At 41.0% G+C, this 13,726-nt stretch overlaps 2 protein-coding genes across 2 annotated transcripts; both read right to left on the bottom strand.

Annotated features, from left to right (window-relative positions):
• Positions 1–3,083: 3,083 nt before the first annotated feature.
• On the bottom strand, positions 3,084–3,623 carry LOC138904216 (uncharacterized). Its single transcript, XM_070192727.1, has one exon. The coding sequence runs from the start codon at positions 3,621–3,623 to the stop codon at positions 3,084–3,086; it is 540 nt and encodes a 179-aa protein (XP_070048828.1).
• Positions 3,624–6,165: 2,542 nt separating this feature from the next.
• On the bottom strand, positions 6,166–13,112 carry LOC104110627 (chloride channel protein CLC-c-like). Its single transcript, XM_009620154.4, has 7 exons — positions 12,646–13,112; positions 11,595–11,795; positions 10,714–10,891; positions 9,283–9,545; positions 8,409–8,678; positions 6,755–7,886; positions 6,166–6,483 (listed from the first exon to the last, which is right to left on the bottom strand). The coding sequence occupies exons 1-7, from the start codon at positions 12,858–12,860 to the stop codon at positions 6,394–6,396; spliced, it is 2,349 nt and encodes a 782-aa protein (XP_009618449.1). The 5' UTR covers positions 12,861–13,112; the 3' UTR covers positions 6,166–6,393.
• Positions 13,113–13,726: the final 614 nt, after the last annotated feature.

Here is a 13,726-nt window from a genome sequence, read left to right as displayed (position 1 = left end):
AGGCCATGTCTCTTCGTTCTTCGGCTTCGTCGAGCTCCTGCCTTTTGCTTTCGTCATTCCTTGGTCCGCTCTCATGGGAGTACCTCAACCTGGGCTCTCCGACTTCGACCGATATTACTGAATCAGTCCCATAGACCAAAGAGTAGGGCGTTTCTCCTGTACTCGTCATCGACGTTATTCGATAGGCCCACAGTACTTCTGGTAATATTTTCGGCCGCAGTCCCTTGGCGTCTTCAAGCTTTTTCTTCATGATGTTCAGCATCGACTTGTTGGAGGACTCAGCTTTCCCGTTGCCCGCGAGGTGGTATTGCGTCGATATTATTCTTTTGATATGCCACTTCTCAAAAAACTCGGCGACCTTCTTTCCCGTGAACTGGGGTCCGTTATCGCAGCTTCTTTGGGGAGGCCGAACCGGCATATGATGTTTTTCCATATAAAGGTGATCACTTCATGTTCACGTATTTGGGTGAATTCTCCTGCTTCTACCCACTTAAAGAAATAGTTAGTTAAAACCAAAAGGAATCATACGTTACCTTGCCCTACCGAGAGGGGGCCCACGATATCCATTCCCCATTTGATGAACGGCCAAGGTGAGGTGATCGAGTGGAGGTGTTCGCCCGCTTGGTGAATCATCGAAGCATACTTTTGGCATTGCTCGCATTTTTTCACGAAGTCTGCAGCCTCTTTTTTCATGGTGGGCCAGTAATATCCTGCCCGTATAAGGCATCTAACCAGAGCCCGATTGCAGAAGTGAGCTCCACAATGGCCCTCGTGGACCTCTTCAAGGACGCGTCGCGTCTGGTTTGGGCCTAAGCATTTCGTCAGAGGGCCACCATAAGTTCTCTTATACAGGTCGTTGTGGATGACATTATACCTGGCCGCTTGCATTCTTAGTTTCTTAGCCTCTTTTTTATCATCTGGGAGTATGTCATTTTGTAAGTATGCAACAATACGATTGCCCGAGTCCCAAGTTAAGCTTACGGTTCTTACCTCGACATGGTCTAGTGACGAGTTGAGAAGGTGGATCACACTTCTGTCTCCGATTACAGTGTTTTTGGTGGCTGCGGCTAGTTTTGCGAGGCCATCCGCCTCAGCATTCTGTGCTCGTGGAATCTGGTCGAGTTGACATTCGTAAAACTCGGGCACCAACTTGCAAATTTCAGTATGATATTTTTGTAACCTATGTTCCTTGATTTGGAAAGTCCATGTGACTTGGTTGACCACGAGTTTGGAATCGCAACGTAGTTTCAACTGTTTTGCCCCGTACTTGAGTGTCGACCTCAAATTTGTAATTATGGCCTCATACTCAGCCTCGTTGTTCGTCATATCCGTCCACCTTATGGACTGGCGAATTACTTTACCGGTTGGGACCTCGAGTACGAGTCCTAGTCCAGCCCCTGACGTGTTGAACGCGCTGTCAGTGTACAGGACCTAGAGGTCATGTGTTTGGGGGGAAGCATAGGCGGCTTCTCTTTCAACTTCGGGCATTACTTTTGCACTGAAGTCGGTGACGAAGTCTGTGAGAACTTGTGACTTTATCGCTATTCGCGGCTGATATGTGATATCGTGCTCGCTTAGCTCGATGGCCCATTTGACCAACCTTCTTGATAGCTCAAGTTTATGCAAAATGCTCCTTAGGGGGAAAGTCATGACGATCGAGATGGTGCGGTATTGGAAATACGGTCTAAGCTTTCGCGAAGCTATGATCAAGGCCAGGGCCAGCTTTTCGAGGTGGGGGTATCTCATCTCGGCATCGACTAGTGTTTTTCTAATGTAATAGATGGGAGACTACGTACCTTTATTTTCCCGAAACAGGACTGCACTCACAGCTACTTCGGATACAGCGAGGTAAACTAGGATATGTTTCCCTGGCTCCGGTTTTGAAAGCAATGGTGGTGACGAAAAATATGCTTTTAATTCCTTCAGGGCTTGGACGCATTCAGAAGTCCATTGGAGGCCGTTATCCTTCTTGAGTACGTCGAAGAATCTGTGACACATATCCGATGATCGTGAAATGAACCTTGAAAGGGCGGCGATACGACCATTCAATCTTTGAACCTGTTTTTTGGTGGTCAAATGTTATGGTATCCCCTCGATGGATTTGATTTGATCAGTATTGACCTCGATTCCTCGCTGTGATACCAGGAAACCTAAAAACATTCCTGAGGACATGCCAAATGCACACTTTTCGAGGTTCAGTATCATTCTGTATCGTCTGAGTATGTCGAAGATTTCTCTCAGGTGGTCGATGTGATATTCTTTCCTTTTGGACTTGACTAGCATGTCGTCTATATAGACTTCCATCGTTTTGCCGTGCTGGTCTTTGAACATCCTAGTCACCAACCTTTGGTAAGTTTCCCCTGTGTTTTTCAGGCAGTACGTCCCCTGGTGGGTTATGAATGTGGTTTTCTCCTGATCCTCTTCTTCCATAAGGATCTAATTATAGCCTGAATAGGCGTCCAAGAAGCTCACTAATTCATGTCCGACTGTTGCGTCGATGAGTTGGTCGATATGGGGTAATGGAAACGAATCATTGGGGCATGCTTTATTCAAATCTGTGAAATCCACGCACATTCGCCATTTCCCATTCTTCTTTCTCACCATGACCACGTTGGCTACCCACTGGGGTACTTCGACTCCCTGATGGAGCCATTTTCCAGTAGTTTTTCTACCTCTTCACGTACTGCATTATCAATCGCAGAGTTGAACTTACGCCTGACCTGCCTCACTGGGGGTGGAATGGATCGACGTTCAGTTTGTGCATGGTGATTTCTTTTGGGATACCCGGCATATATGCATGGCTAAAAGCAAACAAATCTGCGTTAGTAGTTAAGAATTGACGGAATTTACCTAGTTCCTGAAGCTTGTAGCCGATGTAAGCTTTCTTGCTGTGATCGTTGGTATCTAATTGAACGAGGTCAAGGTCCTCTATGGTCGATCCCTCAGCTTTGACCGTATCATGGTCTCTGATGACGTCCTCGCTATTGTCACATATCGACCTCGACCCTGTTGACTGTTATGCCTCTTTTTCTTTGTCCTTCATTTGTTGAGTGGCTGTGCTATCTAGGGTGATGCGGTAGTATTCACGGGATGTGCTTTATTATCCTTGTATGCTGAATATTCCCCATGGAGTCGGGAACTTGATATAATCTAGAAGGGATGGCCCTCATGGTGTGTATCCATGGTCGCTCTATTATGGCATTGTACGTTGTTTTTTGGTCCATGATATGGAACGTGGTTTCCAGAGTGACGCCACAAGCTAGAACGTGGAGTGTGATTTTGCCAGATGTTCGCTCGGCTACATTGTTAAAACCAGTTAGCATGATGCAACGCGGTACTATCTTATCCTTGAGTTTCATTTGTGCAAGTACTCGAGGATGGATAATGCACACGCCGCTCCCATCGTCTATCATAATGCGCCTCACATCGGTATCTAAAATACGTAAAGTAATAACAAGAGCATCATAGTGAGGGAAAGCCAAACCGTTGGTATCCGACTTATCGAAGATGATACTCTTTTCGAGTTCGTCATACCATTCATGAGTGATTGACCGTTTGAGCTTATTGGTAGTGGTGAACTTCACGTTGTTGATGGAAGCATCGCCGCCTCCACCGATGATCATGTGAATGGTGCGAGTTGGTGAGGGCGGTTTCGGCGGTCCTTGATGTTGATCACGTCCTCTGGCAAAGGTTGTCCTTCCCCAGTCGCTCAGCAACTATTTGAGGTGTCCTTGTCGTAACATGTTTGCGACCTCCTGCCTTAGGGCGATGCAATCCTCGGTTTTGTGCCCTCGTTCTTGGTGGAACTCGCAGAGGGTGTCCGACTTCCTGGTATTCGGATATGACCTCATCTTTTGTGGCCATTTCATCTTTGGTTCGAGCTTCTCCAGGGCATAGACTATCTTTGTAGGAGACACACAAAAGTTGTGAGCGAAGAATAAAGGGGGCATACCTCTTTAGTTCCGGTGAGTCCATGTCCTTGATCTAGGCGAGCCTTCTTCGTGGCGGGAGGGGGGCACGACGACAGCTCTGACGTACGGTTGATGTTGTTCCTTGTTAGGTCGTGGAGCTGCAAGGTCTTTTCTGGTATCATTTCTTCGATCTTTTCTGGGTTCGGCCTCTACCGAGGTCAGTCGATGAGTTGGTCCATTGAGGTTGTCCTCGTCTGCTCGGACCTCGGCACAATATGCATCGTGTATTTCTTTCCAAGTTGTTGGGGGGTACTTCATCAGTCGGCTTAATATCTTTCTAGTCACCCTCGAACCATCTCTGCTCATCCCATTCTAGAAGGTTATGACCGTCATCCCTCATGACACGTTCGGCAAAGTCATCCTTACTCGGTTGAACCAGGCGAGGAAGTCCCTCAATCCCTCTCCTGGAGACTACTTAATCGAAAATATGTCGTTCGCCCTTGCCTCGGTCTTCTTGGCCCCAGCATGGGCCGTTACGAACTTATCGGCCATCTCTTCGAAAGTTTTAATGGAACGCGCAGGTAATTGCGAATAATATGTTAATGCCCCTCCTGTGAGAGTTTCACCAAATTTTTTCAACAGAATGGAAGATACTTGTTCTTTGGCGAGATCATTGCCTTTCACGACGGTGACGTAGTGAGTCACATGATCTTCAGGGTCAGTCGTGCCATCATATATCCTTAGGTAGGGCGGCATTTTAAAGGTCTTTGGTATGGCATGTGGGGCTGCGTCATCACTGTACGGATGTTCGATGAACCGGCCGGCGTCTCTCTTTGGCAACAATTTAGGGGTGCCCGGTATTTTATCGACCCTTTTCTGGTGTTCTTTCATTTGATCTCGGAGTATCTTGTTCTCGTTCTCCATTTCCTCCATCCTTTTCAAAATAGTTGCAAGAGCGTTAACACCTGCATTATCATTGACGTTGTGAGTAATACGTGTTGTTGGAGGTGGAGGGAGTTGGTTGCACTGTTCGTCCGCCGATTGTACAGTGCAAATCCTTGCGTTTTCTGCAGCTGTGTCCCGGGCGGGCTTGTTGAGGTTAGTGTGTCGGTTAGCCATGCTTCGAGGAGCTTTTTTACAACTGGGGGCGTCTCTTCCCCCAAATGTGGAGGCTTATTTACCAAGAGACTTTGTGATACTGCAATGAGGAGGCGGTGACCCATCTCGCCTAGGGGAGGCATCGGGCGTTGCGCCTTCGTCTTCTGTTTTGTAGCTTTCGTTGATAACGTTCATGAGGTTGGTTGGGAGGTCGTTGATTATTCTCGCCCTTTCTTCCCTGTTACATGTCATGTTGGGATTTGTGCACACAAAGAAAGAAGCTCTCGTTCTTGCTTCTTTTTTATTATTATTTATTTATTACGTTTGTGATCCGTGTTAGTGCTATATCTAGAAGAAACTAAAAATTTAACTAGGAAATCCCCACAGACGGTGCCAAATTGTTTGACCAAATAGTGTAACCCTTGGTTCAAATAATTAAATTTATGTATTCAGGGGGTTAAACCTAGTTAACAATAATATTCCTAGATATGAGTTCCGAAAGTAACTAATATTGGACAGATCCGATAGAGATATAATGATGGTGTGTAACAATCATTCCAAGCAATGTAAACAATGATAGATCATTAAATAACAACAAACAATAATAAATGGCATTCGATTAAATAAAAGGTGTGATTCACCCAATAAAGGAGAATTTAGGTGTTACTCCTTCTGGTAATGATGAATGACAAACAAATCCTTGAATATTCGAATTATCCTCGGATCTGGTGGAAAGTATGAAATAATATAGACAAGAATCTTGGTGAAAAAGGTATTGTTTGTATTGTAGTGAGAGAGAATCTTTTGTCAAAGTGTGTTCTTACAAAATGAATATCCCCCTTCCACCATTCTCTCCTTTTCTATTTCTATCAAACATTTTCTTAACAAAACCCTAATAGTACTCTAAGAGAATATCCAGTAGAATATTCCCTTTAATATCATATTTTGAAAACTAGCCGTTACAGTTTTGTCAACGGTGCTCGACATCATCGGTTGTTGACACCTCGACTAGTGACGGCTTGAAGACTCTTCCTTTAGAGCTATCTTGTCTTAAATCACGAGAGTTTATAACGTACTTAATTTCCAAAAATGTCCGTGTCCATCTTCTTGGGGCATTGGTTGTATTATCAGAGACCGACCACTGTATTACTTGATGTGTTATTGAGATCATCTATGCAATACTATTTGTTAAACCACCAAAAACAAGAAAGTTCAATAATTCAAAGTAAGGGAGAATTTTTGCTCTAATTGAGACTACTAAATTCAATTTTGTCAATGAGAAAATTTGGGAAGATTGTGTACAGAGCTCAATGTGGAATGTGTGTATAACACTCCCCAAATAATGGTTGCCCGATTGCCTGTTGGAAGAGCTAGTTTCTCTCTGCTACTTGTGATGGACCAAATGTGGGTACAGTCCCTTTATATGCTCTGGCATAAAGTCATGCCTTGTCAAAATTCCAACGATTGGATCCCTCTGCAAATTTAAAAGAGCTAAATCTTTAGAACTAGTGTTGTGTAAGTTGAATGCAGAAACAAACATCAGAAATATCAAACTATATGTCAAAACAATCATATGGTAATTTTGTTATGTTATGGAAGTATGTCATTTTTTCGGATTTAACAAATTTTAACCTGTTGTAGCAAGTAAATTATCTTATTATTTAGATTCTAATCCTACTTATTATGGACATGTACATATCATTATCTTGGAGGGCCGGGGATGAGAAGCGAAAAGAACGACTTACCCCGGTAGTCTTTTTTGGTACAACACACAAGTGTCTAAGACCAAGTTGTCGAAAAAGGATTGCAGCTTTGGCCAGAGACATGGTTTCCACTACTGTGTATGGAGATGTATTTGTGACAGGATGGAGATCTACATACATTTCCATCTCCTCATCAGTGAAGGACAAATCCTCGAGCTTAGGCCCCTTCCCTGATCCTGGCTTAGCGAAATCAAACGCATGAAAACTCCTCAAAATACTGGAGCCGCTCAATACACTTAGTTTCGTGAATTTCTTTCCTTTGAGCAAAACAAGTAGGTGCGACCTTAGAGCAAGTCCACAGAACTCTGGTGCGTCTGAGAATGGCGGTGCATCAATCACGGGAAATCCGTTGTGTCTAGTAAACTTCAAAGCATGTATTATGTTCCCTACCTTCTCAACACCTGAGAATGTAATTAAAGGCCCTGAACAAACATCTCCTGCAACTAATTGCCTCATGTATGGTTCGGCATGTGCTTCCAAATAAGGCAAGCCTTTCATTTTCACAATCTGGTCGTAGACACCCTTGTTAAAACAGTCGGCCACAGTCTTTGAAACAAGGAGCACAAGCATCACCAATGGAAGCATTAGCAGGTCATCGGTGAGCTCAAGTAGTATGACACAGATGGATACAGTCATCCTCATAGTACCCCCGAGGAAGGAGGCAGCACCAAGGAGAGCAAAGAGACCGTTATTAAGATTGGATATCGAACCCAAGACAGTCCCAACAAAACGTCCATAGGAAGCACCAGCAAGTATGACGGGAATGAACAGCCCAGAGGGAATAGCAATTCCATAGGTAACGACGCCAAGGCAATATACCCCAGCAAAGAAGACAAAAAGTGAAGAGAGGTGGAATTCGCTGGAATTATCTGAGCTAAACAAATTGCGGATGGCGTCGTCATTGGTATTCATAAACAGGGAGGCTAGATCATTGTAATGCCCAGCTGGACATTGGAAATTCTTATAGTTTCCAGAGCGACCTATAGTAGGGCACTTGTCCTCCAAGCCTACAGGACATGGTGTGCAAGTTGCAAACCACGGTAGACAATACGAGCAAAGAGAACTCAGGATTGAAATGGTCATTACGAGCAAGACTTTGAAAGCAGGACCCCTCCTGCAATCCAATCACAAAGAATATTCAAATTCTTACATTCCTTATTGGAAAGGAAAAGCAAACAGGAGAAACCCAAACTAATTCACCCAAGAAAATTCAAATAGTAGAAGTAAAAGTAGATAAAACCAGTGGTAAAATAGATAAAATATGGAGGTAAGACATAAATAAAGCATATCTCAACAAGCATCAAATAACTTGGGAAAGGAAGAACTTTGAGAAATAGGTTTTGATGGAAATAGCAAAGGATCCCTTTAAAATTAGGTTTTCAAACTAATGTTTGTGAGATCTGATTATTTGTCATAAGTTACGCTTTTATAACAGTTGCGTTTATCTACTCCAAATCCCATCTGAAAAATAATGGCATGAAGAGCGGGGGGGTTGGGGGGGAGCATATAAAAGAAGCGCAAGACATGCTTCAGGAAAACATCGTGTATGCACAAAGATAAGTTGTTTAGTAGTAATAACTAGTAACAGAAGCTGAAGTAACTAAACATATTCTTTTAGCAGAATTAAGATACTTACTCATTAATGATGCTGTAAGTCCGGAGGACCTTGTCCACAAGATAATTATAAAGGCTTCCAAGAAGGCCTCCAAGAACTCCAATTAACAACACTGCCAGTACATCTATAGTGTTATAATTAGGTGCTCCTGAATTCACATCAAACATTATCAAACCTCCTTGACCAAATAGTCCACATTTCCCGCTCCGACAGAATACAATGAAAGATCTGAGCACCATAGCTACTACAGCAGTCGAGAAGAAGGTCCTCCAAAGAAGAGCACTTCGCCACCTAAAACAGGAAATAGAAAAGTTGAATATTTAAGACTGCAAGCCTTCTTACAACAATTACAAGCTAGTAATCAATAAGCAACTGAACTTGAGAACAATAGCATCATCGAATGGATTATTGGTAGGAATGTTTTCCTTAGAAGGTTCATGAGAGCCACAGTACCACATGATGTTGAACCTTTTGACACTCTTGAGGACACATAACATTTACCACCTTACACATTCGTCAATCTAAGTTTCGCGTTCATCTAAAGACAGTATCCTTGGGAATGGGTTTGGGGTCCATAGTTGCAAACAATTCCTGCAATCCTAAGTTCAAAGCTTATTGACACGGTAACTCCCATTCTTCCCGAGTGGGTAGAGAGAGAGACATTAAATTTACATTATTCCAAGCAAAACCCCTCTGAAGCAGAATTTGATACGTCACAAATTCTTCCTAGTTAGTGTACCAATTTACTGGATCGTCCATTAAATATAACACGGAACTAGTAGTACCAAGCTTTCTTCAATTTAACCTCATTCAGAAATCAAATACACACACACACACACAGGGAGAGAGAGGTAGGTAGGGGGAGAGAGAGAGAGAGAGAGAGAGGGAGAGGGACCATGAGGCTACTTCTTCAAGAGCAAAAAGAACACCGCCGACTGGGGCTCGGAAAGCAGCTGCAACACCAGCTGCAGCACCACAAGTAATCAAATCTCTACGGTCACGGTCATTTTTGAAATACTTCAGCCACTTCCAAGTCAGATGATACTTGCGGGAGCCGCCCTGTCCAAGTAAGTTTGCTATGCAAGCGCCAGTATGGACCATGGGTCCTTCCTTCCCAACAACGAATCCAGCAGAAACACCCAAAGCAGAACCAAATATCTGCGGATGTTTAAGAATTAGTGTTTCCAGGAATGACTTTCAGCAACTGAGATAATCAATGCAAAAATAAAGCACAACAGCGTTTAAAGCCTTCCCAACCACAGAACCACAAGCAGAAGTATCATTTGAGTTTGCTAGAGGAATGACAGTTGGCTTATATACAACAAAGGTATTAAAGCATCCACCCTTAAATTTTTGATAGTTCACATAATACAACAGACATAGAAACCAAAAGAAAAAAAATGAAATGCTATCATGGAGGGTTTATGAAATCAAAGGAACAATTTGACTGATGAATATAAAAAAAGTCATTTTTTTTTTTTTATGACCGAGAAATCCATCTGGGGCCGATCCTCTGGACCAACCACAGCCTTCGAAACTCCGTGGATAATGGGCCCGCCCCTCTACCCTTCTCCACTTAAATACCAGGCTTTGCTTTTCATGAATATAAAAAAAGTCATGTAATGTAAATCAATCACTTTTTCTCTTCAGAAGGTCATTCTGTTATTGCTTCCATGATGCCGTAGTTAGGCAAAACAACAAAGAATAGACTGGAGTGCAGCATACAAAAATATGCCTGCTTATAGAGTGTTAGAATATAATGCTTTTATGAATGATGAAAAACAATTATTTGGAGGCCCTGATTTTCCAATGCAGAGCCTCACCACCACAAGCCTCTGGCCTCTCAACCTGGCGCAGCCATCACATCTCCTTTAGCTCCATCAATGGTTTTCTTTTGACATCAGCATTTCTCTTTATCAAAAAGAATCTGCATTTTTACCATGCTCATTTTGTGGACATGCTCGAGTCTAGCGGCACATCATTCACTCTCATATAACACTATTCGTATTGCTACCATGTTAAAGAATATATATCTTTCTATCGCATAATATTCTGCAGCATCCTCCAATTCAACCATCCCAATTTAGTTATGTGCATTAAATTTTCATCTGTCATGCCTAGAAACTTAGCATAGATATCAGAATTGTGACTAGTAAGGTCAAAAGCCGTACTTCAGTTTGATAAGAATGCCCTATCACCAAGGTGCTCAAATATGGAAACACGGTGTGTGTGTGTGTGTGTGTGTGTGTGTGTGTGTGTGTGAGAGAGAGAGAGAGAGAGAGAGAGAGAGAGAGAGAGAGAGAGAGAGAGAGAGAGAGAGACCAACCTTCACAAACAAAGTACTTGGAGCTAAAATGGAATGAGCATCGATACCATTGAGATATGCTTTCACTTCAGGTATTCCTGACCCTGCAGCTGCTGGTGCAATAAATGCACATAGGATTCCAGCACAAGTCGCAAGAACCAAATTGCAACACGCATAAGCAGCAAATCCACGGAAATACCTGCAGTGGAATTAAAATCACTTTATAGCTACTTGAAAGAAGTAGAGGAAATAAACCGGTCACTATCCTTACTAACTAGAAAAGTTGCTCGCACTTCACCACCCAATAACAATGAGCAAAAGTATCCATGATATCTGTATTAGCTTATCAAGTCCATGACTTCATTTTACTTTTTTAACCTTAATAACAAAACTGGAATAAAGCAAAACCCAGTTTCCATCCAGACGCGATTGTTTTTTAAAGAAATTGAACTACCAGTATAAAAGACTCGCTAACACCTAAAGATTCAAACGAAAAGCAAGACAGAAGAAAAGTTTGACCAAAAAGTAAATATCCTAGCTTACAATTGGTAACTACTTTTGCTTTCTTTGCACGTTCTTTCATCAGTCTCATATTCCTAATGCACAACAATTTTTTAAAAGTAGTTAAGAAAGTGTGCAGGACAACTTAAATGTTCTGTTGTGAAGTTTGCATACTGATAAATGTGTCATGCATCAGAAGCAATTACGCAGTTTATAGATGGCCGAGGTTCCTAAGGCACCTTACATATGATATCATCACTCAAAAGTTGCAATGCATCTTTCACAGTTTGGTAAAATAACTTGAACGATGTTGGTTGCAAGTTTTGATATTACGAAAATTCAGGATAAATCAGTTCAAAGTTACCACAGAAGCTATTATCATGAATATAAGTTAAACATACTTGTCCTGAAGCATTAAGTCACTAATGAGCAGAAGCTTGAAGCCAGCAATATTTTCCACTGCTATGTTTAAGAAGAAACCAACAAGCCCTACACTCAATCCAATAAGAAGCACAAGTGTCCACTTTAGGAATATATATTGAAATATCTGAACCTTTTTCCTAGATCTCCAATCTTGCTTGAAAAGGTCATTTTCAATAATCCTGCAAACATGAATTAGCAATGCCAAAATCAGAGAACACTTAGATATATCCGACGATAAAAAATTTAGTTAAAACCCATTGACTAGAATATGAACAATGATCTTACGACGGTACTGTATATGTAATTTATATCAATGCCGGATACTTCGTACCTTCTTTGACCAATAACAGAAGCAAACAACTTGAGTTAAAGTATGTTCTACCTAGCAAGCTACTGCTCTATGCATTTTGGTTTTCCTAGTTAAAATGGGTGAAGCTATTACAAGTTGATATTTTTCTTCTCTGAATCAGCGACTTGTTAATTATATGCAGTATCTGAGGTTTGACAGAATTTCAAACAGAAGGTTTGACAGCGCAAACTCAAAGCAAAAGCTCTATGCATAATCGATTACCACACTTCACCAAGAATTTCAACCCTCAAATTTCAACTATAAACAAACCCTCCGGTCTGCAATTAACAATACAAACTATGATTTAGGCATAAAGGTTCTTAATTTTCTATAGCTCTTCTCCTTTATTTAATTTTCCCCTTCTTTCTTCTCTGCCATCCAAGCTACCATTTTTTTTTATGAAACCCGGATTCACTGATCTAGTTAAACAAAAAGAAAAAAAACTTGGAGAATCAAATAGCAAAAGAGATAGGGAACTGAATAGAAAAAAAAACCATGATTTTGATGATCAGGCATTCAACAAAATAGGCAACTACTTATCTTTGACTTGAGAAAAATAATAAATAAAAAAAGATGCAACATGCAAGAAAGATTGAAGAATTAGAGGGCAAAAACCAACCCCATAACTATTTAAGCTGGGACTAAATAACCAATTAGCAGATAAGAAAGCAGAACCATACTCATAATCAAGACTTTCAATGGGGCAAACATTGGCTCCTATAATAGCAATTTGTGAGGTATTATTGACTCTGCTTTTAGAACTAAGCAATGGCTGTCTAACACCGCTCTCAGAAACCGCTGAAATATTCCTCTCCAAATCTTTGCCATTTTCCATTATCATCACCCCAATTCCTCCTCCTCCTCCTTCATTCTCTATATCACCTTGATCTTCCATTATTACCCTCTTTCTCTCTATATATTACTGTACATGAATCTATACATAAACCCCACTTCCAAGAAATCAACTTTCTTCGATGCTGAAAGAGAGAAAGAAGCGGGAGTTGCGTGAATTCTGATGATTTTGTGAAGAGTCAGCGCTATTATATATTGAGCAAGATGTGTTGGAGATTTTAGTGGCCTTAAATAATTTTAAGATTAAGCGTAGAGAAAACCTTTAATTTGCGTGAAATTTCGTTTTTAGATGGCTAGCCCAGGCCACCTGGGATTTCCATAGTATAAATCGAATCTTTTCTTTTCGTAGATAAGACCAAATGTTAGAGAGTAAAGGGGTATTAGGTTAACCTAATCTTACGTAAAGTACTCATTAATAATAAATAAAGAAAGCACAGTTACCAAAATTATTGTAATGACCAGACAAGATTGGGTTCCAAATTAGTGGATTAACAAAAAGTACCAACTATTGTTGAAGTATTAGTTAATTGGTTAACACTTAACAACTTGATTAATAAGAAGGTGAAAAATATCAAGTTAAAAAGTCTCACTTAAATAATTAGATTTATGTCTAACTTTTATTTTTATATTGATTGTTAGGTAGTATTATTAATTTCCCACGAATTGATATTATTTGAGAAGGTTTACTGAAGTTAATAAATTTGTTTTTTGCACCAATCAAGTAAAGGCAGTCTGCAATAACAAATAGCTAATTAAATATAAGCCTAATTCAATTAACTAAATAGTATGGTAAATAATGTGTATTAAGAATTGAAATATATATTAATAATTTAAAAATTATTTACGCAAGGCTCTAAATATGAATATTTGGGCAAAGTTATAATGCGAAAAAGCAACCAAGTAATACAA

This window comes from Nicotiana tomentosiformis, chromosome 1 (genome assembly GCF_000390325.3).
Source record: "Nicotiana tomentosiformis chromosome 1, ASM39032v3, whole genome shotgun sequence".
Lineage (NCBI taxonomy): Eukaryota > Viridiplantae > Streptophyta > Magnoliopsida > Solanales > Solanaceae > Nicotiana > Nicotiana tomentosiformis.
Note: the sequence above shows the minus strand (reverse complement) of the source record. Positions and strands in the feature narration are given on the sequence as shown.